This window comes from Lepidochelys kempii, chromosome 8 (genome assembly GCF_965140265.1).
Source record: "Lepidochelys kempii isolate rLepKem1 chromosome 8, rLepKem1.hap2, whole genome shotgun sequence".
Classification (NCBI taxonomy): Eukaryota; Metazoa; Chordata; order Testudines; family Cheloniidae; genus Lepidochelys; species Lepidochelys kempii.
Window position 1 is genome coordinate 9,516,896 of NC_133263.1, and position 26,765 is coordinate 9,543,660.

At 39.2% G+C, this 26,765-nt stretch overlaps 2 protein-coding genes across 4 annotated transcripts in view; one reads left to right on the forward strand and one right to left on the reverse strand.

Annotated features, from left to right (window-relative positions):
- Positions 1 to 3,677, reverse strand: part of WNT8A (Wnt family member 8A) — a 36,277-nt gene extending 32,600 nt beyond the window's left edge. Inside the window, exon 1 of the mRNA XM_073355473.1 lies at positions 3,449 to 3,677. The gene's annotated coding sequence lies outside the window, so the exon portion shown is untranslated. The remainder of the gene's footprint in view (positions 1 to 3,448) is intronic.
- FAM13B (family with sequence similarity 13 member B) overlaps positions 3,461 to 26,765 on the forward strand; it is a 78,481-nt gene continuing 55,176 nt past the window's right edge. Inside the window, exons 1-6 of one of the 3 annotated variants that reach the window (XM_073355472.1) lie at positions 3,461 to 3,709; positions 18,493 to 18,659; positions 19,953 to 20,143; positions 20,632 to 20,844; positions 25,535 to 25,712; positions 26,234 to 26,378. In XM_073355472.1, the coding sequence (XP_073211573.1) occupies positions 19,987 to 20,143; positions 20,632 to 20,844; positions 25,535 to 25,712; positions 26,234 to 26,378 (693 nt within the window). In that variant the 5' untranslated portion in view covers positions 3,461 to 3,709; positions 18,493 to 18,659; positions 19,953 to 19,986. Of the gene's footprint in view, positions 3,710 to 16,573; positions 16,647 to 18,492; positions 18,660 to 19,952; positions 20,144 to 20,631; positions 20,845 to 25,534; positions 25,713 to 26,233; positions 26,379 to 26,765 lie in introns of those variants that run through there. The other 2 variants (XM_073355470.1, XM_073355471.1) reach the window with 2 other exon arrangements.

The following is a 26,765-nucleotide window of genomic DNA, read 5'->3' on the forward strand; positions in this document are numbered from 1 at the left end:
TAATTCTTTGTTCCTACTGTGAAATAAACAATACTTTTTGTTTAATGAGGACTGTCTGATCACTGTAGCCCACTGGTCACAGACGCCCAAAAGGAAGAACCACAGGTACTCCAACTCAGTTGGACCTGCAGGGTAAGAACCGTAGACACAGAGAGTACTGTAGCCCAGGGCCTAGTGGGAGAATTTCAGGTCTAACATCTGAGGAGGTGCACTCAGAGAGGCCAGAAAGGATACTGAGCTGCAGCTAGCCCTGCGACTGTGACACCTACTGCTTTACTATTGGCACTGCTGTGTGATATTTTCAATACCTGCATGGTTGAGACTGCAGACACAGTTTAGTTGTCATTTTGCCTCTTTGAACAATCTCATTCTTCTCCCCTGTATGTTCTCACTGATTTTCAACAAGATTATGAAGCACCAGAAGTCCCTCTTTCCCTTCAAAACTTTTGAAAATAGGGAATTAGGACAGAAAAAGAGCATACTGGTGAACAAATGAGACTGTGGGCAGAAAAACACCAGACTAAGAGCAGCAGCCTAGGACTGCATATATTTTTCCCCTACAGAGAATGTTGAAGATATCTGAAAGGAGGTAGGAGAAACTGGCACAAAAAGGTGCACTCAGAACCAGTTTAGAGTAGGAATATACTGTTTCAGTTCCAAAACAGTGAAGCCAGTGCTGTTCCTACCTGTCTGACAGGAGGAGCCTCCACTATCTCCCTCACCACCTGTTCGGTGTCAGATTTCCTTTGGTTTTACTGCTGTCAGTTGGCCAATCTAGCTGCAGAAGAGTCAGTTGGAGTCCATTCTCTCCTGTGCATCATCAACAAAGCAGCCAGCTAAGTTCTGATTCCAATATCTTTATTGCTGCTTATGAGGTTGTACAAATCAGAAAGAGTACAGCTTGAATTTCATACACCAGGGTGAGCTCAGTTCTATACAGTGAGAAATCTTACTGTTAAAGTGGGAAAATCTGCTGTGGAAGCCAATTGACAGTGAATAAACATACACCCCCACTAAGAGGTCATTTTCCCCTGACCATAACCATGTTAAAAACAGAACTAATAATATCAGTATACTACTTTCGGAGAGAGACAGAGCATTAAAAATGGGAAAACTTCATAAGAAAATTTGACTTTTTCTGTCAAATTCTGAATTCAAAACATTGACCAGGTTTATGAAAATACATACAGTATGTTTAAAATTAATATTCCTCTTAAAAGATCCCCAAACAGTGGAAAGTATGGAATATGCAAAGTATCAGAGGGGTAGCTGTATTAGTCTGTATCCACAAAAACAAGGAGGACAACTTTGCATCTCAAGAAGAGGGGAGTTTTACCCACAAAAGCTTATGCCCAAATAAAATTGTTAATCTTTAAGGTGCCACCGGACTCCTCAATGGAATATGCAGTTAATCTCACCCGAACAATCTTAATTCTGCTCTGTACTGCTAACTTGCTATCCTTTCATATGATCTTTGTAAGATGTTGTCCTTTTTGAACAAGGACTTTTCTGAATGGATTTTTGAGTAAATTTTAACTTCTTTAACTTTAATAAATCTACAGCACATGGTTACAGCCAATTTACACTTGGAAAAGCTGCTGTACTTTTACAGTTTCTATGTTGAGAGTAACTTATTTATTTCAAAGGACTGGGGTGTGAGTTTTGTTTTCATGTCTCCAGTGTGGTCCTCTGTCAGCACACTAATCTCTACAAGCCCTTACTTTAAAGGACTTTTGAGATTTGGGTTTAGGAAATTTTAATTCCTAGATATGCTAGTTTTTGGTTCAAATAACATTCTTGTAATCTGGTGACATGCATACTTTTCAAGAATAACTGTTCTCAATAATTGATTCAGAAAATAGTAAAATATGCAGTTTTTCTGTACACTACAGATCAAAAAGGGCAGAAATCCTATGATAGTAAATATAAATAATTTATACATTTAATGAAGGCTTGGGCCTCAATTCTGTGGGTGGAGCTTTGAACCTGCATGGAGCCCTACTGAGGTTATTGGATGTCACAATCACTGTATGGTTAACAAGAAGGTGTTCTAGAAAGATGCATTCTTACTTCATGGGGTCATTGCTTAAATTATCCCAAGTTTCAATCTCAACGGATAACACTACCTCTACACTTCATTCTGAAAGTAGTGACGCGGGGCCATGTTAGTTATTTGAGTAATCCTAACTGTGCAATGCCATGCTTTTCTTGTGCTTTGTCTAGCCTGGGAAAATTTACCAAAAAATAAAAACAAAAAAACCCAATCCCCCTGGTTCTACTGACTTAGTGAGAATGGATTTGTTAATTTTCCTTGTATAGACACAGCCTTAACATGTGTGTTCAGGAATCCTACTTTGATTTCAAGGCATTGCAGAGTTTTGGTAGTTTACCTAAAGAGTGAGGTTCTTTCAAATCATTTCTTAAAAGATTACAGTTGAGTCTGCTCAATCTGAACAGGTGCTCAGATCCCTATTAGCAACGTGTTTGGCCTTGTATTACACACGATGAGAGCCACAAACATGTTTCTCTCTGACTTTCCATGCCATGCACATCAGGTAAATTCCTTTCCTGGGGCATTCCTTACATTTCAAAAATATATGGAAGTCACTCTATGCCTGGGAAGTATTTAGAAAGAAACAGAGCTGTCTGCCTGGGGACTTTACTGGGGTGTCAGAGGCAGACAGAGAAGGGCTTGATAATCACTGCTGAAGCACCACAGCACATTTTCTACTGTTCTCCTTGCTCCCCCTGTGTCTATTATCTATTCCTTTTCTCCCCATCTCACTCCGAGTCTCCCTTCCCCTCAGTCCTAGCCTCAGCTCCCTCCATCGTCCACCCCCACCTCTCTACCCTCAGCTCCCCCCTCCCCTCCACCTAGCCTCAGCTCCCCCCATTGTCCACCTCGCTTTCCCCCACCTCCCCCTCCTCTCTACCCTCAGCTCCCCCGTCCCCTCCACCTAGCCTCAGCTCCCCATTGTCCACCTCGCTTTCCCCCACCTCCCCCTCCTCTCTACCCTCAGCTCCCGCTTCCCCTCCGTCCTAGCCCCAGCTCCCCACATTGTCCACCCCGCTTTCCCCCACCTCCCCCTCCTCTCTACCCTCAGCTCCCTCTTCCCCTCCGTCCTAGCCCCAGCTCCCCCCATTGTCCACCCCGCTTTCCCCCACCTCTCTACCCTCCGCTCCCTCTTAGCCCCGGCTCCCTCCTGTTTTCCCCCGCTCATCCCCCTTCCTCTCTACCCCCCGTTTCCCCGCCTTTCCCTCAGCTCACCCCCACCCTCTCCCTCTCCCTCTCCCTGCTCCCCCACGGCGCCCCGCCCACTCTCTGCTCTGTCCCCACTCCCCTGCCTTCCACCCCGCCTCTCCACCTCCCGCCTCTTGCTTCCCTTCTCAGCCCCTCTCCCGCTGCACGTGACCCTGGGGGCGGGGGCGCGCGCGCGCGCTGCTGCACCTGTCAGTCAGCGCGTCACTTCCGCCAGTCGCTGCTGCCGCCGCCGCTGCTAATCCGTTGGGGACCCTACTAGCTCAGGAGCTCCAGCTACGGAGGGGCCCGCGGGTCAGATTGTGTCGGGGCCGGGCTGCTGCGGAAGGAGGAAAAGCCGAGGAAAGCGGCGGGGCCCACACCGGACCCCGGGGTAGAAAGAGGCGGAGGAACCTGCTGCTGCTGCTGCTGCTGAAAACGGCGGGGAGGGAAAGTCATCACCTGGCAACGGTGAGGGGACTGGCACCGCGCATGCGCCACGGACAGGGTCTGAGGGGAGGGGGGCTGTGGGGGAGTCAGACTGGGGTGGGGGAGAGAAGTGGGGGGAGGGGTAGAATCGAGTTCTGTCTGGAACCTGCCCGAGGAGCTGCTCAGGGCCACGGCCTGTTATAACCTCGACCACATCTGCGGGGGGGGTTTGAAATGCAGCTTCTTTACCCTTTGGCCCTTGTGGTGGGAAGTTCTGCTGAGCTTCAGGCGCGTTCTGGAAGCAGCCCGTTGGGGACATGTAACTTCCGTCTTTCTCGCTGCTCTTTTTTTCTCAGCCAAGGTTACAGAAGTGCGGGGTGGTGCCTAGGACTGTTTGAGGCTTGGCCTCTGGGAGAAGAAAGAGGATTTAAGTTGTGTTCCTGGAGTTGGATGTGTGAACCTGCTGTTTGTTTTGCTTTGGGACTTCTCTTTCCCTAGTCACAGGGTACAGCCTTCATACTTCAAGCCAGCAGAGGCTTCTTGCCTTCTTCACCATGACAGCCTTCTGAGCTTGATGCCTCCATCCCACAACAGATCAGCCTTATGCCCCTGTGAAGGAACTTAGGTTGCATTTGAGTTCAAAACTAGGCAAATCAGGGACTTACACTGATGAAGTTGGTACTGGATAGATTTGGGCTCTGTGGCTGTAGTGTCCAAGTCTTCTATGGGCTCTGAGGCTTCATCAGCACTGAGAATATTGTTTTGGAGATTTGTCTTTTAGTCTGATGCTAAATTCAGCTTCGAAGGAACATGTCAGTGTGGGTCCTTTATTGGTACTGAGAGCTCCCTAGGGAGTTAAACTTATTACTAAGGCCTGGTTAAAAATTAGATTAACCTATCTGTGTTGCTTAGGCCTGTAAAGAAGTTTCTCACCCTGACCGCTGTAGTTAGGTTGATCTAACTCTTGGTGCAGATGTGGCTAAGTCAGTGGAAGAATTCTTCTATAGACCTAGCTACTGCCTCTTGGAGAGATGGATTAACTACACTGATGGAAAAACCCCTTCTGTCAATGTAGGAAGCATCTACACTATGATATAGCATCACAGCTGCAGCACTGTAGCTGATTCATTGTAGTATCTGTGGTGTAGATGTGCCCCAAGTAGGCGCATCGTGGCACCAAAGTGCTGTGTTCCTTTTGAAATGAGTTGATATTCGTGGCCCCTCAATGCTAGCATGTTCCTCTATGATAGGGAAGTCAGCGCTGCAACATAAAGCTGTTGGTGCAAGGTCATCTTTATTGCAGTTTCCTCAGCCTCTGGGGGAAAAGCACGTTGTTTTGAAAATATTTTGATGCTGCTGGTAAGCACAAGGGAAAGAGAGTGAAGTAGCTGGAAATTAAATATACTACAATAAATGATCGAGATTTGTTTAGAACTACTGTTCCTTGGCTATGTTTCAGCCCCTTCTGTGTATGGAAAGTGAAACTGAACTTATTAAAGCTAGCTGTTAAGTTTTACTTTATATTTCTGAGAAGTACTCAAGGATGGAACATATGACAAAAAAATGAAGGGCATCCAAACACTGGTAAACTTTAAACAGGATGATTTTTAGAGCAATTAAGGTGCAGTAGCACCTCTGTAGGAAAGGTAGGAAGGTGAGGATTCATAGATATTTAGGTCAGAAAGGACCATTATGATCATCTAGTCTGACCTCCTGGCACAATGCAGGCCACAGAATTTCACCCACCACTCCTACAAAAAAAACCTCACACCGATATCTGTGCTATTGAAGTCCTCAAATCGTAGTTTAAAGACTTCAAGGAGCAGAGAATCCTCCAGCAAGCATAGCAGACCCCTACAGCAAATTTTCCATGAAAGGTAGGCATATGTGCCAATACTCAGAAAGAAAGCAAATAGCTTTTTGTCATTTGGAATATGGGGAATTCTTGTCTATTTAGCTACTTAATATTTTCTAGTCTGGTTGTCTTTAGATACCCAGTAATTACTGTTCTTACTTTTGGTTGCACATCAATATTTTTGATAATACCAGGTTTCAGAGTAACAGCCGTGTTAGTCTGTATTCGCAAAAAGAAAAGGAGGACTTGTGGCACCTTAGAGACTAACCAATTTAAAAAAAAAAGCTTATGCTCTAATAAATTGGTTAGTCTCTAAGGTGCCACAAGTCCTCCTTTTCTTTTTGATAATACCAAGATTCTCATGCTGACTGTGAATGACAGATTAGACATTCTGGTCCACCTGCTTGTATCTTTACTAAGATTTTGGTGGATTTCAATAAGTATATTTAACAAATCCTCAGACACCCTAATTTAAGGATGCATTGTTTCTTGTTAGGCCAAGTCCCTTTCTGATATCAAGCAGGAAGATTTACTTCTCCCTTCATTAATATTTTGAAAAAGAGAAGTAGCAAAGCTCTGGCGTATGAAAGTATCTTCCTTACCCATCTCTGGAAAGTTTGCTTAGTCTTTTATAGGAATATCAATAAATGGAGCATGGCCTGAATAGTTTTCTGGTGTCTGGCAGGGGAGATAATTTTAAAATAAACTAAAACGCAGGGTCTGAAGCCCTCTGGATTTTGTACCCACCAATCTTGGCAAGTCTTTCCAAAACAAAAGGCATTAGCCAAAGTCTTGGATTTTTTTAAAGGCATCTGAAGACTTCCGTTAAGATGTTTTGGTGATATTGAATCCCTAATCTGCTTAAACAAGTTTTATTTAGAATAATGCTGAAAATTGTGATGTGTACCTTTTGGAAATGCATAGTTCTGAGAGGAAGGTCAGTGGCGTGATGCCCAGGAGCACTGAGATAACTTGTGCTGGCTTGCCTGCTTATAAGCACAAATGGTGCAACTGATATGTTCTGTTTTTCAGGATCTTACACTATTCACTGTACATCAGAAATAGGAGAAGACGGATATTTGAAATATGGCTTATTAAAGAACCTTAAGTTATTGGAGAATTCTGCAGCAGATTTTAGTGAATTCTGTGACAACCATTTCAGCAGAAAATATACAGTGTAAACCACTCTCTAGTTTTACACTGTAATAGTCATTGTTAAATGAAAAAAATCTAGGATTCATCCTGACTTAAAAATGTCATTTACATAAGTATTTTTGTCCCCTCAATACTCTGGGCTGTGCAACAATGATAGAAACAGAAATGTAAAAAAACCCTACATTTCACAGTGGAAGTACTGAAAAGATAAGAAGCTATCCATCCTGCCAAAAACAGATATTTGACATTTAAATGGGGATTCTTCATGTCTTTGACATGAGTGCAAGCTGTACTAGTCAGGCAAAAAGTGATTTGTATTCTTTCATAATATCTGTTTTAAGTAAATGACTTCCCTGAAAATCTAAGCTTCACACCCCCTTTTAAGGCAGTCTAGGAAAAAATAATGAAAATTCATTAGAACAGACAGAAAATCTGTTCCTCCACTCTTGACACGATTGCAAGAATAGAAGTAACATATACTATAGTCTCATGAAATAAAGTTTTACATATCCTGGACAAGTGAATGAGTGGAGTTTGTGTTTGTTATAGAAAACAAAGTGGAAGAAGTATGCCTTGCACTTGGAACAGAAGGTGGGAAGGCTTGATGATCCTTAGTTCCTTTGACAGGTTTCAGAGTAGCAGCTGTATTAGTCTGTATTCACAAAAAGAAAAGGAGTACTTGCGGCACCTTAGAGACTAACCAATTTATTTGAGCATAAGCTTTCATGAAGTGAGCTGTAGCTCACGAACGCTTATGCTCAAATAAATTTGTTAGTCTCTAAGGTGCCACAAGTACTCCTTTTCTTTTTAGTTCCTTTGGGTGTTCATCCTCTTTGAATACACAACCTTTTGAAGATGTGCTACCTTTGGGTCACAAGCCTCCTCCTGAGGCTCATTGAAAGGGCAGCGCAAACTCCCACACTGTGGGTGGATAGAATTTTTCAAAATTGGAGGTGTGAAAGGAGCGTGAGTCTGGTAATCCTTTTTCTGAAAAAGAAGTTGTGGATGTGAAGAAGAGAGATCTGTATGGAATGACAAACTGCTTGAATTCTACACATAACACCAAATAACCTTGCTGCTGGCCAAACACCTGGCTAAAAGAAATAATTAGTAACTCACTATTGGAGGGTGAGAGAAATTATTTTTTGCAAGGCTGCTAAATGTTTAGATTGTGAGGAAGGAAAGTGATGTTAACTTTGAAAGAATGGGTGTACCGTTCTAGAGCCAGTTATGTTTTTGCTGGCTACTCTAGGGATGGATGCTGTTCTTTAGAAACTTTTTTTATTTAATGCTTATGCAAGCCTTCTGAACAGTTGATATTCCCCTCTACTCACATGCCTTTTTTTTTTTTTTTTTTTTGAGGAATGTGAAGGGATATGGTGGGGGTTGGTTTTTTTTGTATGCCGTTCCAATAGTGATCTGCTGAATAATCTGTTTTTTAATTTTTCATGCTGAAGTTGGATTCCAACCTAGAATCTAAGTATTATTTCACTTTGTGAGAAGCTAGCTAACCTTTTGCAACCCCTCTTTGTGCCTGTTTCTCACTGAACGTGTCTTTCTGCACATTTCAACACATTTTCTTTAAAAAGAATGGTATAGTGTATTCCTTGGTAGAATTAGGGATTAGTTTTGATTTCTGGAATATATTCTTGGTCTGTTGTTGGTAATTGAATCTGAGTTGACCAGACTTTCACAATGCTCTGAGAATACATACAGATCAAATCACAGATTTATTTTTCAGTGCAACTTCTATTATATATTTTCTTTGGACTGTAGTTAGAATATAGTTTCTACAATACTGTATGTCAGTTTCATAAAGAGATAAATGCATTAGAAACTGGGTACAATGAGTACATCTTTTATTTTCAGTATGTGGTTGGAGCAGTGTAATGTTAGAAATGTACAATATGTTGTAGTTGTATCTAGGTCTGCCTTCTGGCTGTAGCCAAATAAGGAGTGTTATTGTGATATGGCAGTTAATAGCTATTCTCTTCTTAATTTATGATCCCTCACCTGTGTATGCATAAAGTGTTCTAATATCTTATTTGGGTATTCTGGATATTTGTCTTAAGTACAATATATGTTTTGGAAGGGAGAAAAATTGAATTTAAACTATAATTATTGCATCACATTTAAATTCTTGTCACTACAGTAAAGTTTATGGCCCTGCTTCTGAAAACTATACATGGGCAGGTGGCCTAGTCAGGGCCCTATTTAATTCTATTAAATATAAGACTGTGTTGGTCAGGTTAATTACTTGCAAACAGCAATTGTAAAGATTTTAACAGTGATCATTCTATCCTGCAAGCTTCTCTGCTCATACAGATTCCCTTTCCATTCCACCTTTCCCTGCAGTGTTTTAATTAAAACTTTGCTGCATATGTGTTTGTTTACATAATAAAATACTTGGATAATATTAGGAGACAAAATAAAGCTAAACCTATTGTGATTGGAGTGGCAGCTGGTTTGTTTCTCCTTCTGCCCCACCACCTATACTGTGTCTGCTTTTTTTTTCTTGCTTGGGTGTAGGACTTTACATTTCATGAGTATCCAGTCTGTCATTGTCTGAGACCATCACTGGTCTAATCTTTCCAGGTCACTTTTAGTTTGATTGTGTCATCCTGTGTATTTGTTACCCTTTCAGTTTCAGTGGTGTTTGTAAATTTGTTTGTGGTTGAAGTTGCATTAAGAAACACTGAACCAACATGGCTCATTGGCAGTTGTTCGTTACTTTGCAGCAGCTCAAATAGACATAGCTGTGGAATGGAATTCTGTATGAGCAGTGCATGCATGCGTGTTCAAAACTTTCTGGGACTGAAGGACCACCTTTTTGTTTCATATGGTCATCACCATAATAGAGGCAGGCTGCCTATCATAAGTGGACCAAGCACCACATTTTGTGAAGCATTGAGTTCACATGTGTTTTTGTTCAGCTGTCTGAGAGGGGGAGAAATAGAGACAAATCTCTATAATGGGATAATATTTATAATTATAGGTGCATTATGTACTTACATTATTTGCCTTTTTTGGGCGGGGGGAAAGCTATGTGAAATAGCTGGACTTCTGAACAGGAATCAGTCTGTAGCAGTAACAATAATTGTTAAATAGTCTTGTTTACAGAATGTGAATCTCTTGAATTGCATAGCTGTACTGATATTTTCTTCCTGTTAATATATTAGTTACTCAATTTTGCTTATTTTTATAATGCCATTACATTTATTAGCTCTGTATTATCTGATGGGGGGTGGTAAGTACAGGTGCTTGTTTTAAGGAGTGCTGTTTTTCATTATTGTAGGGCAAGTAAGACCAACATAATTAGCTCCTACACAAGATACAAAAGGCTTTTTATTTATTAACTAGTGGCTGTTAGGAATGAGATGTGATCTTTGCTAGCAGGAAGTTTCTTTATATTTCTGCACATGAGCACTGGCAGCAGCTGAGGGAGAGAATCTGGCAGTGTTTAGTTGTGTGTGTAAAGCAGCAAGCAAGAAACCTCCACTTTTGTTTTCTGGTATATGTGGTGGTTTAATTCATTTTTATCGATAAAATAAAATTACATAATCTTGTTTTTAAGTTGCTGAGATATGCTGTTAAAATTCCTCTGGATTTGAGCTAGTAAGTGAATAAAATTATGTCTTTAATATATTAGTGAGCATATTTTCACAGAATGATTGATTTTTTTTTTTTTTAGTGGTGCTTGGACTAGTCTTTAACAGACGAACAGATTGCAGTGTTTCATCAGTGTGTTCTTTCTAAAATGATTGTAAAATTGCAACCTAGTGCTTACATTTAAATAAAATTTGTTGGTATTGGTTTTGTTTTTTACTAAGTTTACAAATAGAATATACAACCCTACAATAAGTATTTGAGATAAGACTTGTACATTTTTCTAAATTTTTAGTGTAATTATTGTAAGCAGTAACGTACCTTTGTTGATAGCCACTAGAGATTGTGGCAGTGTTGATTAAGACCTGTTTTTGTTTGATTTGTGAAGAAAATGTAATACGGATTTATCCTCTTAAAATCAAATGACTGTAGACTAAATTGTAAAGAGGAGAAAATACATATAGAAACACTTGGCATCATTAGTCTGTTTTTGTTAAAAATTATTTCCAAACAGGTATTACATAATACTTTTATTACTATGTGGTTTAAAAAACTATGATCGGTTGTTTGTGGTTGTGAGACAATTTCTTCCCTATACTGACATAAGTGCCAAATTGTCTTCTAATTGCAAGTTTTAAGAGTCACTATGGGAATGCTATTTTTATTTCTGACAAGTCCATCATTCTAACACAAAGTATTCTGTGCTTATATTTGTTTTGTTATAATACTAGAAGGCTTAAGTACTTTCTGAGGCTGTCTGGTTATGCAGGAAAAACTCATGGCAGGGTAATCTGGTGTTTGGGGTCATTCAGTAGAGATCTAGTCTTGTGTATATATTGATACTAAGTTTATAATGAAAGAATAATCAGTGTGGATATTTCTAGTTCTTTTGATGCTGTGCAAAATTGCTGAGGCTTGTTTCCTTACAGCCAGTGTATTCCTGTTAACTAGTTAGATAAGGAACATGTGAGTTTAATAATCATCAGATTAGGGACAGAGCGAGAAATGAAATGTTAGTATCTATTTGATAAGGCAGTCATTTCTGACTAAGCTGTAAAAATCGTCTTACGAACCCACACGTTAGATTTTATACCACTGATTGTCTCAGATCATCACAAATTTAATAAATCAGGTTTTACGTAGACCAAACTGTTAGATCTACAACTATAATTGAACACAAGCCTTTAATTGGAGACCTGTTAACTCAATTTTACACTGGTATCTACTGGTGATGTGTCATAAGCTGCAAATAGGAAATAATTATAATATACTATGCACTCTTATATAGCGCTTTTCATCTTTAGATCTCAAAATGCTTTAAAAAGATCAGTAAGTAACATAACTTATTATTCAGTTCTCAAACACAAAATCAACTCTAAAATGTTCTTACCTTTTCATGCACGCTAAAGTTCATTTAAAAAGTATTATTTCATTAGTGGGTGTGGAATACTTGTAATTCTGTTGCCAAGATAAGCAAATGCCATTAAGATTACAAAAAGCAAGGACTGTAATGCTGTTTCCCTAGCAGATGTTGTGAAGTATTCACTCACCATAAAAGGAATATAATATACAAATAGATAAAAGTCATAAAGATCAAAGTACAGAATGATACATGCTATTTCACCCTAATGTGTAGCTGATATGATATTGTAGCTGATATATTTAATGTGACTTGGTGTTTTTCATCTCTCTAATATTGTAATATTCTATAATACTTGGTCATGTCAGGATGAGTCTTTCTATTTTATATGATTAACTGAAACTTTAGCATTTTTGGGTGATTTATATAAAACGTATCCTCACAATATAGAAAGTATTCCAGATTTGGAGAAAACCCCACTTTTTTTCCCACTAAAACACACCCTAACATGTTTTTAGTGTGTTATGCTGAAGTATTTGCATTTACCCTTTTTGAAGAGGACGTAATTCCATTTGAATTCTGATATGTGGGATGAGGTGAAAATTTCAGGGTACTATCGGTTCCTAATCCGCAATGGCACTCTTGCTAGTGACAGTGGGATGTTTGCACAAAAATCAAGGGTGGAATTTGTTTGGTTTAGTTTACTGATTTGTTCAGTATCTTGTCATGTTTGGCATCCCTTAGCGGGAAATATGTTTCATCTTTAAGATCACAGCGATTTTTTCCCCTTCATCTTTATCTTCCCCCCCTCGATTCAACTCCCAATTTCTCCCTTCCCCATCTGGACTGTGAAAATGCTTGGGAATTAAATAATACAGGCATTTAAAGCGTGATTTGTAGGCTTTGGGGTCAACACCCTGGTATGATCAATGGAGGAGCAAGGGAGTTAACACTTACGGGTGGTTGTTTCAGGTTGTCCACATAGTCAAGAAGACAATATTGCATCATCTTATTCTGGTGGTTCCCAAAAGTTATTGCTTTATGTACCATCTTCTTAAAAAAAATGTTTGAAGGTATGACAAGCAAACTTCTCCTTTTAGTGCACATTTACTTTGGGTCGTCTTAGGCTTATTCTATGTATTTCCAGACTTCAGGCTTATTTAGGCATTTATTTTACTATAAAATGTTTGATTATAAAGTCCTTTTTTTAAACATCTCAGGTTTTTAGACAATGCAGCAAAAAGAGACACAACGAAGCAGACATCATTATTTGTCTTTTGTAGTATTCAAATTACAAGAAACATGTCATAGATAACATCTTGATATATCTTGGTATGTAGCGGAACTGCATTTGTAGCTTGACTTTTTAACTTGGCTAATTTTTAAATTTGAAGTTCCTCCTCCTTATCTAGATTATTGTTGAACATGAACCAAAGTTCACTTTGCTTCCTGTTTTAGAAAATTGAAATAAAGAAAAATACAAAACATTTTGAATAGGGGGGTGGCTGGGGAAGTGCCATTAATGGTAGGGTGGGGTGTGTGTGTAAAAGGGCCAATGGGCCTTTGGGGGAGTGGGGACTCTGCTGAAAGTGTGGGACTTTACTTAGGCATCAGGCAGCTTCCACTTCAGGAGGTCTCTCGCTGCCCATCAGCTCCTGTCCTGGATGTCTAAACTGCTAGGCAAACTACACAGGGGCTCCTCCTCCTGGGAAGAGACTCAAATTGCAGCCAGCCAGCTCCTCTCCTGCTTGAAGAACCAGGTGTGTCTCCTTAGTTCTGTAGCGAAGTTTTTATTCACTGTGACTCCCCGACCCCTTGCCCCAACTTCACTGTGGAGATAAGAGGGAATTCCCCATGCATACCCCCTGTCTCCTAGCCCTGCAGAGGCAGGCTGCAGCCTCTGTAGGGCGGGAGTGCAGAGGGAGCTCCTGCTCTGCAGCAGCTTCCTGTGTGTGGGAGCCCTTAGATCTCGGGGCTGCCTGCAACCAGACGTTTTTCAGCCACTCTGAACTGGGCTTGCATCCATTGGTTGTTTCCGATGGTGTGGTATGGAACTTTGGGAGTTCACCTCAATATCTTGAACTATGCAGCTTGACGGAAAGTGAAGGCTAGGCCTAGCAGAAAGCCTGTCATCTGTGTGCCTCTTGAGAGTACAGCACCCATCTGCGCTGCCACAGTGCACAACATGCTGCAAGTGTTGTTCATTATGGCCTAAAGTGGCCAGGAGAGAGTGCATTTTGCTTCATAGGCATTTTCTGGCATGTTGCAGTGCGTGTGACATCTGTTCGGTTGAAATGGAAAGGGTGTTTTTTTTATTTTCTTTTGTTAAGAGCTTTTAGCATAGCACTTGCAACAAGCTCACATCAGTGGTGGTACATGTAGTCCGTTTTGAGAACCTTGGTTTATTCTCTGTTCACTTTGGAAAGTTTTTTCTTCACAATCATGAAGGCTAGATTATTTATTTTTTTTTATGAAAGCTTAGTTTCTGAAGAGCCTGAATATCATGTGGACTACATAAATATATCAGGTTTCAGAATAACAGCCTTGTTAGTCTGTATCTGGAAAAAGAAAAGGAGGACTTGTGGCACCTTAGAGACTAGCAAATTTATCAGTTAGGCCAGATGAGGTTTGTGAGATATGGGCGTATTGTCTCATTGTACTTCACTGACTGTCCATCTGTTTCTCTCGTCTTACGTTTTAAGCTCTTTGGGGCAGGATTGTCTGTTTTCTGTGTTTGTACATCACCTAGTATATTGAGGTTCTGGTGTGAGGCTCCCAGGTGCTATGAAAGTAGACATACATGATTCATGAATTTAACATACTTGAAAATTTAACACTGAAACACTCTATTCTAAAAAAAACTTTGAAAGGAAGATGAGGAGAACATCAAGATAATTTCTAATTACTTAATCTTATTCATAATAATCTTGAAGCCTGCAAACGAAGAGGAATGAGTGCAGTCATTGGTGATTGAAAAAGAGAAGGCAGTGGCTGGGGTTGTAAGTTGATGGACTTGATTTGCTAGAATCTCCGGGAATGTGGTCAGAGAACATGATAGTATGGTTCTCTATAAAGCTAGATATCTCATAATAATAATTTTTACACTTCTTTGTCAAAAGCGCCAGATGATGGTTCATGATTGTAACTTAAGTAAATTTGGAGGCTATTGATCAATATTGCAAACAGGTAACTAGCATTTAATTAACCAACGTTAGTGTTGCAGTCTGAATTTTTATGGATTTATCCAATGCAACATGCTTGGTAGGAAAGTGAGATAAGTTGTCTTGGCCAGTTTTGTAATCGTCATTGGAACATAACCCTGGTAATGGATGTTCCTCTCCTAGGCCTTCAGCAACTCTTTATCAGCTACATTCAGGAGCAACCTCTCTTTGTCTTGGCCACCTAAAAAATGACAAATAAAATTGTGATTAGAACATAAAAGTAAAGGTTTGAACACGAGAAAAATGTAGCCTTGGTTTATACTAACATCACTTTCAGTGTTGCACAAAATTGGCAATATAAAGAGATGATTGAAGCTTTGTCCTGGATATATTTTTCCAGGCAGGCTTAAACTTGCATGATTACCGTTAGATGCTGCAAGTGATAAAATAGAGGAAAAGGAAGAACCTATAAGAATCAGCATGGATAGTTCAAAGATGGCTGGCTGAACAGGAGAACTGGCTAGATCATTCCTAAAGGTATTCATCCATACAGGAGAAAATGCATTCTCTCTTTAACATTACTGATTTTACACCTGAAAAGGAATACTGCAGAAAATTTTGTTTAAGCTGCTGAGGTTGTTTAAGAATTCAGAGGGAACTATGACCAGGAGGACTGTCGTTTGCTCAGACAGCAAAAATGGAATGCAAAAGTTGACAGATTCTCAGATGCAGTCATCTGAAACTCCTGATTCTTCATTTCATTTCTTATTTTTTTGAGAAAGAAATGCCACCTAACTCAGCTTTAAAGTATGCTGAAATTTCAAAACTGCTTCCATAACTATCCTCGCCCTCTTGGTTGGTTGACTGAAAAAGGAATGATAGTCCATATTCCCAATGAACTCAGGTGATAGTGTCTTTATCTGTATGTTTGCATCCATCTACCATGTCTGTTGAAATTTACATGGAGAAGGAAGACTGATCAAAACATACATTTTACACAAAGGGATTTTACAAACAGCCAAATTTACAAAAGTAATCAAGAGTTTTTGTAAGGATTTGATATATTACAGGTAGATGACACTACTGTAACTGTCTTGATGGAAATCTGGTTTGAGCTAATTAATGACTAAGAACTGCATAAGGACAGAATTGAAAAGGATTCATAAAATTATGGAGCCTTTCCATTATGTAGTAATATGACTGATCCCCTAACCGTTTCAGAGGTTGATCCCAGAACAGTAAAGAAAAGACTGAAACATGGCTGTGGGAACATAATCTGAAGTTTCCTTTTTTCTTTGCTAGTATTCAGAATTAAAGATCCAGACTTCTACCGCAAATCTAGCTTTACAAAAGCAAAAGTTCTAGAAGAAAAATCATGGGGGGAGGACAGTCAATTCAGTATTAATCAAGCATAGTTTAACATATTTGGATTGTTCTAGTTGAAATTTCATAATGGATTGGGGCTGGAAAAGTGAATAAATTGGTGAAACTGTGTCTGGGTTTGAAGATAGAAACAACGAACCTGTAAGCCTGTATTTAGTAGGCTGAGGATTTAATTATTGTGTTCTTATAGAATTGCAAGCTTTTAATTGTAGACAATGTGTACTTTATATTTGAGGAATGCTTATAATGTGCATTGCATAGTGGTTTTTGTTTCATTTCACATTCAGTGACATTTTTCACTGGGTTTTCATTGTGTTTTTAGCTAGTGGCTTTTTTCTGTTTGGGGAAAATTACAGTAACTTTGCCAAATTTTACAAAAATATTCCTTTTGTGCACATTACATATAAACTAAGCTGTGAACAGTTTACCATGAACAGGAATAACCACATTGTGCTGAAGGTAAACATCTTTCATTTAGCAAATGCATGGCAACTCCTATAACTTTAAAAGGTGAAAAATTGGGTTCAAATGGTCACCTAATGTATTGTTGTTTATTCCATTATGACTTTGGGAGAAAAATGTGCCTTTAAAGAAGTCCTTTAATATGAACTTACTTATATAGTGATAATACCTCTATATGGATAACACTTCTTAAGGAGAAAAAAAGTTCTTAACCTGTGTAACCTGGCATTTAAAAATGTCCATAAAATACTTACTTGGTAAAGGATCATTGTTGAGTGGACTGCTTTTCAAACCTTTTCATATTATTTTGGTTAAAGTGGAAAGGAACTTTTTGAGCTGGCTTTCAGAAACATACATTCACTTTCATATAGTGCTATAAGGAGATGTGTGCAGAGCTTGGAAAAACTGCTAGTTAATGATGTGTGGGAAACTTTCCCTGGTGAATGAAGGTGCTGAAGCCATCAGTTTCTGCAGAGCTAAGCATCCATTTAAAAATATTTCCCTAGCCTATCTACTTGAGAGAATTTACTTTATTGCAAATTGAAACGTATGTTTCTGAGGTTAGACAGCTCCAGCATCTCTGCTGCTGCTCATTGCTTTGCTAAATACCAATAGAGTAAAATTATCAAGACCTAGTGATTCACTGTCAAGAATTATGACACAGTCAAGCTGCTGCTTCGGAAAGCTGAACAGCAGCAGAGACAGACTTTAAAAGAAAAAAGATCCATAAAATGAAGGCTATAGGAGGAGGATAGTGGAGTACCCTGATCTTTCCCCAGCAGCTAAGAAACAGAGGTGGGGGATGGGAAGAAGGGTTGAATGCCTTCCCCTTTTAGAAGGTGGAGGGAAGTGGAGATTTAAATGCATGTATTTAAAAGCCAGAAGCAGATATGAAAGATGGACTTTCTAAGCATGGGTATAAAGCCTCACTTTTCCAAGCCGTGGGCAGACTGGGCTGGATGTCTTCCAATGCATTGTCCTTGTACCTACGTGGTCTGTGCTCACTAATCCTGTTTTTCATATTTACTTCAGCTGGTAGGTTTAGTCCTTCAGCTAGGTGGTGTCTGGCACATATGTAGCACTGTCTAATGCTCACTGCATCCATATTGTCTCTGGTTACTTGTGCTGTGCACTGTACTAGCATATAATAAAAAAAAATCCCTTCTCTCAAATTTACAGTCAAAGTACTTCTGACTTCAGTGGGTTTAACTGAAGGTGAAGACCTCCTCTACACAGGGAAATTGATCGGCATAGCTATTGCAGAATAAGCGATCTAGCAATTTAATAATGTAGCTATTTTGGAAAAGCTCCCTGTGTGGACACTGTTCAGGAAGAAAAATGACCCTTATTCTGGAATAATTATTCCGCTTTGTGAATGGAGTAATTATTTGGAATAAATCAGTTTTAATCCTGAACAGTGTGTCCACATGGAGAGCTATCCTGGAATACCTAACTCAAAATCTCAGTTATTGGTTTTTAAAATGGGGGTCAATTCTGATGTGTGCTTTATAACACACGATTCTCAAATGTTTACACCTCGGTGATTAGTGCATAAGAAAAAATGAATGTTTTAGATAATGGGATTTTTAAACTTCAATTTCATGATTATTAAAACTAATTAAAACTTCATGATTAAGCTTTGATTAACTACTGTGTAAACAAAATGGATTATGCATATCTGAGTGTTGCTGCATGTGAGCCAGGTTGGAGGAAGCATTAAGTTGGTTCTTAAGTCACATTTGTTTTTTATTGACCCCGAGAATCTTTCAAAACTAATATTTAGACTTGCAAGTATTTAAAAAAAAAAAAATGAAGGACCTTACAATATTTTTCATATTTTTAGATTAACTGCTGAAGTACTGATCGAATTCTGCTCTTCTTCAATGAGGAACTACCGGCTGATCTTCTGCCATAATCTCAAACAACCGTAAATGACAAAAGAATGCTTGGTCAGTGAGGGCAGCTGGCGTAGAAAATATTTTTTAAACTTGGGTGTTTAAGTACTCTGAGGTAAGTTTCCTTACACTCCTGTTAACAGTCTTGTTTTTTTAAAATTGAAGTAGGAAAGTTTGTGGATTCTGATCTGCCTGGTGCGTTACAGTTTGACAATCCACTCATAAATTAAGAATAATCCACTTGCATGTAAAACATACTTTTAGTAATAGTCTGTGTATATATAGTATTTTCCAGTGGGCACTTGAGTGGCCACCTGAGTCTAACCAAGCATATTTTTTCTTTTGCTGTTCTTTCTCCAGAAGAGGGCAACTTCCTCTGTTATAACAAAAGTAGCTTATTTTGAGACAACTCTGAAACAATAGTATGCACCTATTTTATATACATCTTTACTAGTACTTTACTTAAAAGTGTACTTTTAAGACACCATCCTTCTGTGCCTGTATTGGTCAATGACTCAACTTAAGACGTTGGATCAGTAGCTGCTTCCTAGGATCAAATTACACTGCCTCCACAACATTTTCAATCCCTGTTAGATCACTGGTGGAGCAAAGATCAGCAAGCAGTTTTCTGCGTGGTAGGAAGAATGCTACTACTAGGTCACTGGTCAACCTGAGAGATTTTTCATGGGAATTTTCAGTAAAAATATTTTAATAGCAAGACAGGCATTTAACGTAAAAATGCAATTTCTAAATAAACTTTTAAGTCTTTTGCAAATACATTTCATGGAAGCTGAGTTGCATAGGCTGCGGTGTTTTCAGATTCCGTAGAAATTCTGGTGGTATTGCAGCTGTAGAGCACCAGATTTTAGCTTTTCATATAGCTCCATCTTGCATAGTTATGTTGACAGAACAAAACTAGACAAGACTATTTTATACCAGCAGTTTTTGGTAGTCTCATCCAGCTGTGTTCCTCTTTATCAAGTTTGGTGCATGGAAGTTCAATTTAATATACTCAGAAAATTATCTCCAGTGGATTGTCCAAAGCTTACAAACAAGCTCAGTTAGAAATAGGGTGGGGAAAATCAGACTCTCTAAAGCAAGTTGACCATTACTTGAATAATTGTCCAGTAACTGGAATTTTCCTGAATGTCAACCAGCTTTGCTGCTGATTTATCCGATTTGATCAAAACGTATCTACAGAAGGGATCAAGAGGAACAATCCCCATATGTTCTACTGTGCTTGGATTAATGAGCCTAATGAAAATGTTTCATACTTCTGATCCAACAGAGGTTGGAAAGTATTTAAATGCTAATGAACATACTTACATGTAAAATATCAGTGTCATTTTCTTAGTCTTCTAGCCCCATCATAAACATTGTCTTAGTTTTAATTCCTTTCATTTGACAGAAAAGACAGCTTTGATTTTTGGCTGCAAAAAGATATGAGGAAGAGCTCCTCCCCTTCCTTGAGTAACTGCAACTCTGTTCTAGCTAACAAAATATTTGGAATTCCACTTGATGAGCTGCAGCAAGAAGGGCAACCAGACAATGAGGTTCCATTCATAGTCCGCCATGTTGTGGACTATATTGAGGAACATGGTATGTATTTATCTACTGTATTTTAAATGAGGAACATGTGTCTTAATTGATTTTAATTAGCATTACTGTTTTTATATTTTATTCTTGCCTTGAGAAACTGTTTTCATGGGTCAAACTTTTAAGTTTCTAATTTCTGTGTTGTGTGTTTCACTCCTTTACTTCTGCAGTTACCTTTGATTCAGTCACAGTATTTAGAAGAAATGATAACCAACCAAGTACAGTACTTTGTAGGAAATTATCTTTTTGGGCTGGAGAATATTTTATCTGGCTGTTGTACTTTCAAATAAGGTACAGGCATGTTTGGGGGTTGGTTTTCAGAGAAATTCTACGAAATAACTTGCTTTGCCATGATCTTGTAAAATCCATGTGTTTAATCTTGAATCTACAATTATCAATTGTAATTCATAAAAAATGATGGATTTATAGTAAACATCAGATAAACCAAGAGTTGGGACTGAATTTATTTTTGCAACTTCCTACTGATTTAGGAGGTCTGGAACAAGAAGGACTTTTTCAAGTCAATGGGAATGCTGAGACAGTGGAGTGGCTTCGGAAAAGATATGATAATGGAGAAGACGTGGACTTGGTTAAAGAAGCAGATGTACCCTCAGCTATTAGCCTTCTTAGATTTTTTCTTCAAGAACTTCCAGAGCCGGTGATCCCAGGCAGCTTGCATATTCATTTGATGCAACTTTCTCAAGGTAATGAGAATTATTTTGAATAGGAATTGGGCGGTAACAAGTGGCTTTAAGGCATCATTCAGTAAATCAAAAAGTTTAAGTGATTCCAAGACTTTCCTTTAGTGTTCTATATGTATATCAATACACTTTTATTTTGAATACAATTTTCCCTTCCAAGTAAATAGGCTCTATTCAAATAACTATTTATGGGCTGAGAGATGGAATTCACCAACTGCTTGCAGGCAGACAGTTAAGCAGCTGGATAACCTCCATATCAACCTTTTTCCAAGCCCCCCCATCATCTTGTGCATATTTGTGGGATGTTGGATATGTAAGTTTGGGCAGGGCTACTGGATCCAAACAGCCCACTCCATCATGATCAATTGAGAATCAGGATGGAAACCTTTTCTCTTCTCCCCATCCCCGCTTCCTTCCCACTGATTGCATGTGGTTTGACCATGCTCTTGATTCAGGGCTTTAGTGACAAGGAGGTGGAGTCTTGAGCAGACCCTCTTTAGTGTGAATTTTACCCTTTTAGTGTGTTCTTCAGTTACATTCCATTCCTGTAGAAGGTGTGGTGGTCAGCATGTAACAGCTAATTTTGCTTTCTGTCTGCCATAGAATGCTTTTTGTTCCAATTGTCACCTATATTTGCTACCTTTTTTAATTCCCAAATTTTGTCTATATGTATCCACTCTCCTGGGTCTTGGCCTTTTGCTGGGTTGTGTAGCGTTGGAGGAGTTAATTCATAACTTGACTAGTAAAAGCTTTTGTCTTGCAGCACTGCTATTAGTAACACATTGTGCGTTCCTCAAAGGGTATATAGGCATAATTGTACCACACCTTGTAAATTAATGGGTGCTTTCTATAGTTCCCAATGTCATCTATAGGTTTTTGACAACATTACTCACTGTTTATCCTTGTTCTTTTCTAGTATTTTTTTTCTCTTTCGTTTATGTATTCTGTTAGGGTAAAGTAATTTAAGTTTCCATGTTTTGAGTTTTAGTGCTATGACAAGCGTAGGCTTGACAGCTTTCATGGCAGCAGCCCTACTGGTTTATAGTGGGATACAGCATGGGGCAGGGTTTTAGGTCAAGTTTCCCAGCATTGTTTTGCCCCTGTGTATCAATGCTGAAAGGTGAGACGGTAGTTCAGTTTCCATGCCTATTTAGCAGATAACCAATTCATGTTCAACGTTTTAGTGAGGGTATCTGGATAGCTGGTTCATAGAAACTGCACACCAACTCATTTCATATAGTACGCCAGTATCCCTGAGATGATAACTTTTGGCTACTAACAATCTGGGTCAGATCTGAATGGATGTCTTAAAGATTAGGCACCCATATACCATTCGTTTGAACAGCAGTCCCATAGTAATAATGAGAAACTGAGGTGGACAGCAGTAGATTTAAATTTTATTTTTACGATGATTGCTATTTTGTCTCAATGTGTTTAGCTAATTTCTCACTTCATCAGATTAGCTAATGGTGAATCACATTATTTGGGAAGACTTGCGATATACCTTGTGGATTCTTATCTTATTTATATTTTTGCAAAAGAAGATTCCATAACACAGCATTTAAGTCACAAGGGAAAGATTAATGGCTGTAGTTCTGTTCTCTAATACAGCTGTCCATCCCAGTTTCTCTTTGTTACTCTATCAGATTTGTAACTAATTTTTATTTCATCATGGACCAGATTTTGGAGGGATTCCATCTCACGTTATACAGTATATGGGCTATTTCCAGTTGTCAATTCCCATGCTTATATATGTTTGGGATTCTTGTATGTCTTGACCTTCCCTATTCCCCATATCTTGTGTAAACTTTTAAGGATCTGTTGTATTACAGGATATTTGGTACTTACTTTATTTTTATATTAGTACACATGCATGAGAATTATATGTTTAAGATGAAAAAAGTGCATAATTTTGACCTCTTTAAAAATTTAAAAAAAAACCCCCAAGTGATTTCATGAAGCTCTTCAAAGTGTCTTTTTTGTTTCCTGGATGTAACTAAATACTTACGCCACTAGGAGAAACATTTAATTAGAAAGATTGATTTCCCCTTTTTCAGGTTGAAGGTTTTTAACAGCATTTTATCATGCTTTATTTACATTTTGAATGTCTAATAGACCCATATCTCTACTTAATTTCCAGGATTATAAATCAATTACAATTTAGGAAAGGAATGACAAATAAGCAGAGTTATCAGAAGATGTTAATGGTTTTTGGTACATGGGTTTCTGTAGCATCCTCTATCTTGAACTGGTTCACTCTGCTCTGTAGGTTGTTGTTATATAACTGCAAGTTATGTTTACAAGGTGTGGCATATATACCCTTTAAGGCTCGTTCTGTGCAGGCCTAATGGTGGTTCCTCGAAGGCAAGTGTCTTTACTAATTGAAGTGTGAATTTGACCCTGATGCCATAGGCCATGTGTCTCAGAAGTGTGTATCCATGGACTACATTCAGAGGACTTCACTTACAGATAAGTACTTTCTCACTTCAGGTCTTTGACTGTGTCGTTCAGAACTTAAATTTTAGACAGACTAACATTATTTTTAAAGGGCAAAACCGGTTGTGATTTTTGTGGGAAAGTTTTCTTCTTTGCATTGCTCTGTTTCCTAAACTTAGTCTAAAGTGAAGTTGACTGTCTGTTATATGTTAAAAGAAAGTATTACCACTTTATTCAGCTTTGTTTTACTGCACTGATGAGATTAATTGTTCTTCTGTAGCCAGTTGCACAGGGGTTCAGATAATACAGGTTTACCACTCCCTTACCCATGTTCATTTTCCCCAAATGGAAGAATCCTACAGAATTACCAAATGGCACCATTGCACTTATGCTTTTACACAATAGTGCTTTCTGCTTTACTTTTTGATGTTTCAAACCAACATGTTTCCATCATTTTTGTTTTATTTTTTTTGGTCTTGCTGACCGAGTGTCCATTCATTAACTTTCAGACAACTCCTCGATTTCCCTACCCAGAATAGAAAAGGTATAGTGGGTTTCTGTCAGAGAAGAAAGAGTACCCTGTTTTGGTCCAAGTTGTGACCAATTCTGCTGCTGCTCCTCCTATATGACTTTTCCTATCTGTAAAAGGAGTTTCCCTGACTAATCATTCAGCAATATGGAACGCTGTAGGGTTTTATATCTTGATGCTGATAATTAGTTGTTAGACTTCATAGTGATTTTAAAAATATTATAGTCTCTTGCTTTTAATTGAACTTGTCCACAAGTGTTTTAATATTTAAGGAAGAATACATCTGAAGAAAGAGTAGGAGCTAGCCTGCAGAGGGGAGTGCAACTGGGTGTGTGTTCTGGGGGAAATACCTTGGAAGGTGGTGATTGGACTTGCTAGGTAGAATAACTAAGCAGCAGAGGGGAACCCATTGGTCCAGATTATCAAATGCTTTGTTGCAGAAAGCCAGTTTACAGTAAAAAAGTGTCACCTGACAGCATCACATAAATGTAGACTAGTATGTTTCAGTGGTCTGGTGGCACCACGGTATGAAGAGGAACTCTGCAGGAATATGTGAAAGTTCTTGCTGAGAGAGGCTGATATAGTAAGGAGAGAGGACAACTACAGAGACTGAATTGAGAGAGAGGGGAAACCATAGAGAAATGTTATATTAGTTATAAGGATGGTAGATGTAAAAGTGCCTCTGACAGGGTCAAGACTCACCACTGCTGGTGCCTCCCGCTGGTTGCTCCGGGAATTAGCTCTGTCCAGTCACGGAGCACTCTCTGGGCGTGGTGTCTTGCCCCTCGTCTGCTCTGCTGCCTTGGGACCCGCGTTGCTCCCCACTCGGCGGCGTCCTCTTCAGGACACTGCCTTCCCGCAGTGCCCACTGCTCCAGACTCACCCCCTTCCGGGGCTGGGTTAACTGCAGTCTTTGGGACTTGCACCTGCCTCAGTGGCCAACCACAACCCAAAGTCTAGCCCCTTAGCTCAGGGGCAAGTTGTAGTCCGTATTGGCCACAGTCCACTGTGGCCAGGTGTAGTATAAGGGAGGAAGGGGGGGGACCCAGGACGCCCTAGAGGCAGCCTCTTTCTGCCCTCCTTCATTCCCCTCTTGTCCGCCTTTCTTCCATGGGCCGCTTCCCCTTCGGCCCCATGCACCTTCTTGGCCCTTTGTAGCTGGGGCCGCAGCCTGGCAGGTTGCGGGGCTTGAGCTCTCTCTTGCTCCCCCAATGCTGCCCAACACTGCTCTGTCCAAGGTGCTGGCTCCTTACCTCAAGAGCTGGCAACCTCAGGAGCCCATCCTTCTCCCTCTCTAGTCAGAGAGAGACTGTCTTCTTCTCTGCTAGGCAGCCTTTATATAGAGCCTCGCCCGGCCCTGATTGGCAGCCTCTTCCTTCCCCTGATTGGCCCTCCACAGGCCTTTATTGATTGGCTGCCTATCTGTGCAGCCTCAAAAGGGCTGGAACAACCACCCCACCACAGTGACCCCACTCCATTCTTCACCCCAATTTGCGTGATGGATTTTTTTTTCCTCTTGTATTTGGAGGAGCATGGAGTTGGAAGTCCTGGTGCAGCAAATGAAATGCAAATCTTGGGGTGTCAGGTTGTAGATTGGTATATATGTTTGAATTTCAGAGGTGAAATGGCTTAGTTTTAGTCAAAATTTAAGATACATAGTAATATCAAATGTGAAAAATATCTGAACTATATTAATTTAGATTAAAATCCTTTTATTACATTTTACAGATTATAATAACGAAGATGAATTTGGAAGAAAGTTGAGGTTCCTCTTGCAGCAGCTTCCGCCTGTTAATTACAGTTTGTTAAAGTTTCTGTGTAGATTTTTAGCAAATGTAGCATCGCATCATGAAGAAATTTGGTCTGCAAGTTCTTTGGCTGCAGTCTTTGGTCCAGATGTTTTCCAGTAAGTTAATTCTACAAATTCATTCTATCCTTTATGTGACTCTGCATAATTGCTGTATTATTCTAGTTGTATCATTATTTGTAAGAATATTGTCTTATGTAGTGTATTTATACAAATATTAAAAATAGTATAAAACATATAGGGAGGGAAGTTGTTTAAATTAACTTTGATTGCATAATAGTTCCTCTGTATCAGGAAAGTGCCATTCTTTACTGTATAAAGATCGATTTTTAATTACGTTAGTTACATAAGCTTGTTTTAATCAACCTTCAAGTGTAAAGTATCCAAAACAAAACCGTAATGCCCCTTCTTACAATGCATCCCTTGCAGGCAGAGCTCTTATGGAACATCATTGAAGTTGGGACTTAAATTGTAATTCTGTGTGTTCAGAATATGAAACAAGACTCAGTGTAAAGAATAAAGAATGGCTGTCTAGTCGATCATAAAAGCCATTCACAGGAAATTTTTGAGAATTAGGTGGATTTAGTCTTTAAACTAAGATAGTTTGGAATCTTTATTAGCATTTACACAGATGTGGAGGATCTGAAAGAGCAAGAAATAGTTAGCAGAATAATGGCGGGACTTCTGGAGAACTACTATGAATTCTTTGAAAATGAAGAGGAAGATTTTTCATCTACTAATGATTTAAGTTCAATAACTGAGCAGGTGAGTATATTTAAGTGGAAGTATTCTGTCACTTTAAACTTCTGTTACAGCAGATTATTTTTCTCAAGATGTGTTGGAATAAAACTAACTTTTAATGTACTGTTGATTATAGTTTTTTAGAGTGAATACTGTTAAAACTTGATCTCAGTTCTTTATTTTTTAGTTAAGGTAGCTGTGTTTGTGAAATGATCCGTTTCACAGTTCGTATTTATAGGAGACGTGTACACCATAGAACTAGAACTAAAATAATACCTTACCCTTACAAAGAGGTGGGTCGTGTCATGTTGAATGAAAAATATAAAGCATAACTAGCAGTGGAGCAATAATGCGAAAGAGCTGGAGAGCTAATTAGCAAATGGGTTCAGAACCACAAAGTTAGTGGTTATG